Raw genomic sequence first — 2218 nt, 5'->3', positions numbered from 1 at the left:
GGAAAGAGTTAATAATATATATCAAGAGAAAATTAAGAAATCCTATATAATAAAAGCCCAAGGACCATATTAGCATAATGATCAGAATGACCAGAGACCAGAACCACCATATCCCCTCTCTGGGCTGACCCTGCCTCCTAGCAAGTGATTAGGGGAGATCAGGCAGGTAGAGTGGTTAGGGGTGATCAGGTAGGCAGGAGAGTGGTTAGGGGCGATGAGGCAGGCAGAGCCCACAATTGATTGCCTGGAAGAGGGAGGCCCAGGCTACAGCCTGCGGGAGACCCAGGCTACAGCCTGCTGGGCATCTGTGACAGGAGGTGCTGGCAGTGGTGGATGCTGCAGGGCAGGGCTGGTGCCACGGCAGCTCCTGAGAGGGGATGGCACCTGCAGCTTGGCCCAGGTCCCAGGCTCTCTTCCAGGGCTCCCTGACCGGACTCCCCACTCAGTCCTCACTGCGGAGGAGCTGAAATATGCTGACACCCACAACATTGGGGCCATGATTGCCCCTTTGCACTTCCTGGAGGGGAACCTGGGAAAGAGGCCCCAACCTGTGAAGAGTGAGCTAGAGGAGGAAGAGGAGCGGAGGAGAGGGCTCCTGGAAAAGAACAAAGTGGTCGCAGCCTATTGCCGGAGCGGGAAGAAGGAGCGGAAGGAGTGTCCGCAGCGGGAATCTGAGTGGCTGGAGCTCATGAGTGCGGAGCTGAAAACCCAGATGGCGGAGCTGAAGCAGGAGCGGCAGCAGCTCATCTTGATGCTCAACGGATGCATCGTCAGAACCTGCATCGCCAGGACCATTAAGACCCCCGACTCAGAAGGCAACCCACTGCTGGAGCAGCTGGAGAAGAAGTGACCATGGGCTGGGAGGAGAAAGAGGAGAAGAAGGAGGAGGAGGAGGAGGAGGAGGAGGAGGAGGAGGAGGAGGAGGAGGAGGAGGAGGAGGAGGAGGAGGAGGAGGAGGAGGATGCCAGAGGGCTCTTCCTTGCTGCATGAAAAACTATTCAGCGAGGTTCAGCACAGCCAGCATCAGCCCGGCTTTTTTGTGCAACTTGGAACAGCCACACCAGGAAGCAACCCAGGCTGATGAAACCCGGGACCAAGCACTGAGATCAAAGTAGTCCTGAGGGGGCTTGTTCTTCCTGGGGTCAGACTTGCAGGAGGCAGGACAGAGGCTCTGGGCTAGAGAGATGCCCAACCAGGCAGCTGTGGGCACTTCTCCGGCCTCTCTGTCAGGGCATCCACCCAAAGGACCTTAGAGCAGCCAGGAAAAGCCATGAGTTGCAAACAAAATTAGGCTGAGTATGGAACTCAGAGTGAAACCGCAATCTGCCTGCCCCCAGCCCTGACCCTGACCCTGATCCTGATGCAAGGCTGGAGAAGGGCACAGTGTCAGGCCCTGCCGTACCCACCCACTGTGGTCCAGCTCAGTCCTGCCCAGAGTGCCGCCAGGGCGCACCCTCCCCGGCCCTGCTGGAGGTGCTGTGGGCACCAGGCACGGGTGTCCTTCCAAAGCACATACTGAACGTTTACAGACTGGCTGTCCTGGCAGCGCTTTCAACTGCACATGTTTTTTATACTTTTTAAAAAATATATTTTTTTCCAAAAATAGATTTTATACAAGCAATATATAAATGGATTTCTACAATCACTTGATGTTATACAGTATAAATATGCTATGGTTTGTTTATTATGAACAGATTTCAGCAATTATGGTCATTGCATGTAACTTCTCAGTACTGTAGTCTCTGGGTGTTGGGAATAGCAGGGGAGGGAGTGCAGTGATTTTGATCCTGGTAAACCCTTCATAATACTCAGTCTGTATTGCTCAGTAAACATTACTAAAAAAAAAAAAAAAAAAAAAAAAAAAAAAAAAAAAAGGAAGAAAGAAAGAAAGAGGACCAGGACACTGTCCAGAGATACTGTGGCAGGTGTGAGGCTGGCCAGCAATAGCCATCACACCCCACACCTGTCACCTGCAGAGGGAGGCGACTGGTGGCAGGGGGGATAGCACTATGCAGTGTCAGCAGTGGGGTGGGGCCAGCTGCCTGCAGCCAGGAGAAAGAAAGTCCTAATAGGCCCTGATCTCAGGCTAGGCTTAAGGGGTCCAGGATTGTGAGAAGAATCAGGCTGGGCTGAGGGGCCCCTACTTTCATGCACTAGGCCTCTAGTAGATTATAAAAGAAAGGAGCTTTATAAATCTTAAGCCAGTTGAAAGAGATTT

At 52.7% G+C, this 2218-nt stretch overlaps 1 protein-coding gene across 1 annotated transcript; it reads left to right on the top strand.

Moving 5' to 3' along the window:
• Positions 1 to 214: 214 nt before the first annotated feature.
• LOC118729672 (jun dimerization protein 2-like) lies at positions 215 to 1837 on the top strand. The gene has a single exon (XM_036457100.2). It carries the CDS (start codon positions 215 to 217, stop codon positions 848 to 850), a length of 636 nt encoding a protein of 211 aa, XP_036312993.1. The 3' UTR covers positions 851 to 1837.
• The last annotated feature ends 381 nt before the right edge of the window (positions 1838 to 2218 follow it).

Source organism: Pipistrellus kuhlii, unplaced genomic scaffold (assembly GCF_014108245.1).
Source record: "Pipistrellus kuhlii isolate mPipKuh1 unplaced genomic scaffold, mPipKuh1.p scaffold_m20_p_3, whole genome shotgun sequence".
NCBI classification, from domain to species: Eukaryota; Metazoa; Chordata; class Mammalia; order Chiroptera; family Vespertilionidae; genus Pipistrellus; species Pipistrellus kuhlii.
Note: the sequence above shows the minus strand (reverse complement) of the source record. Positions and strands in the feature narration are given on the sequence as shown.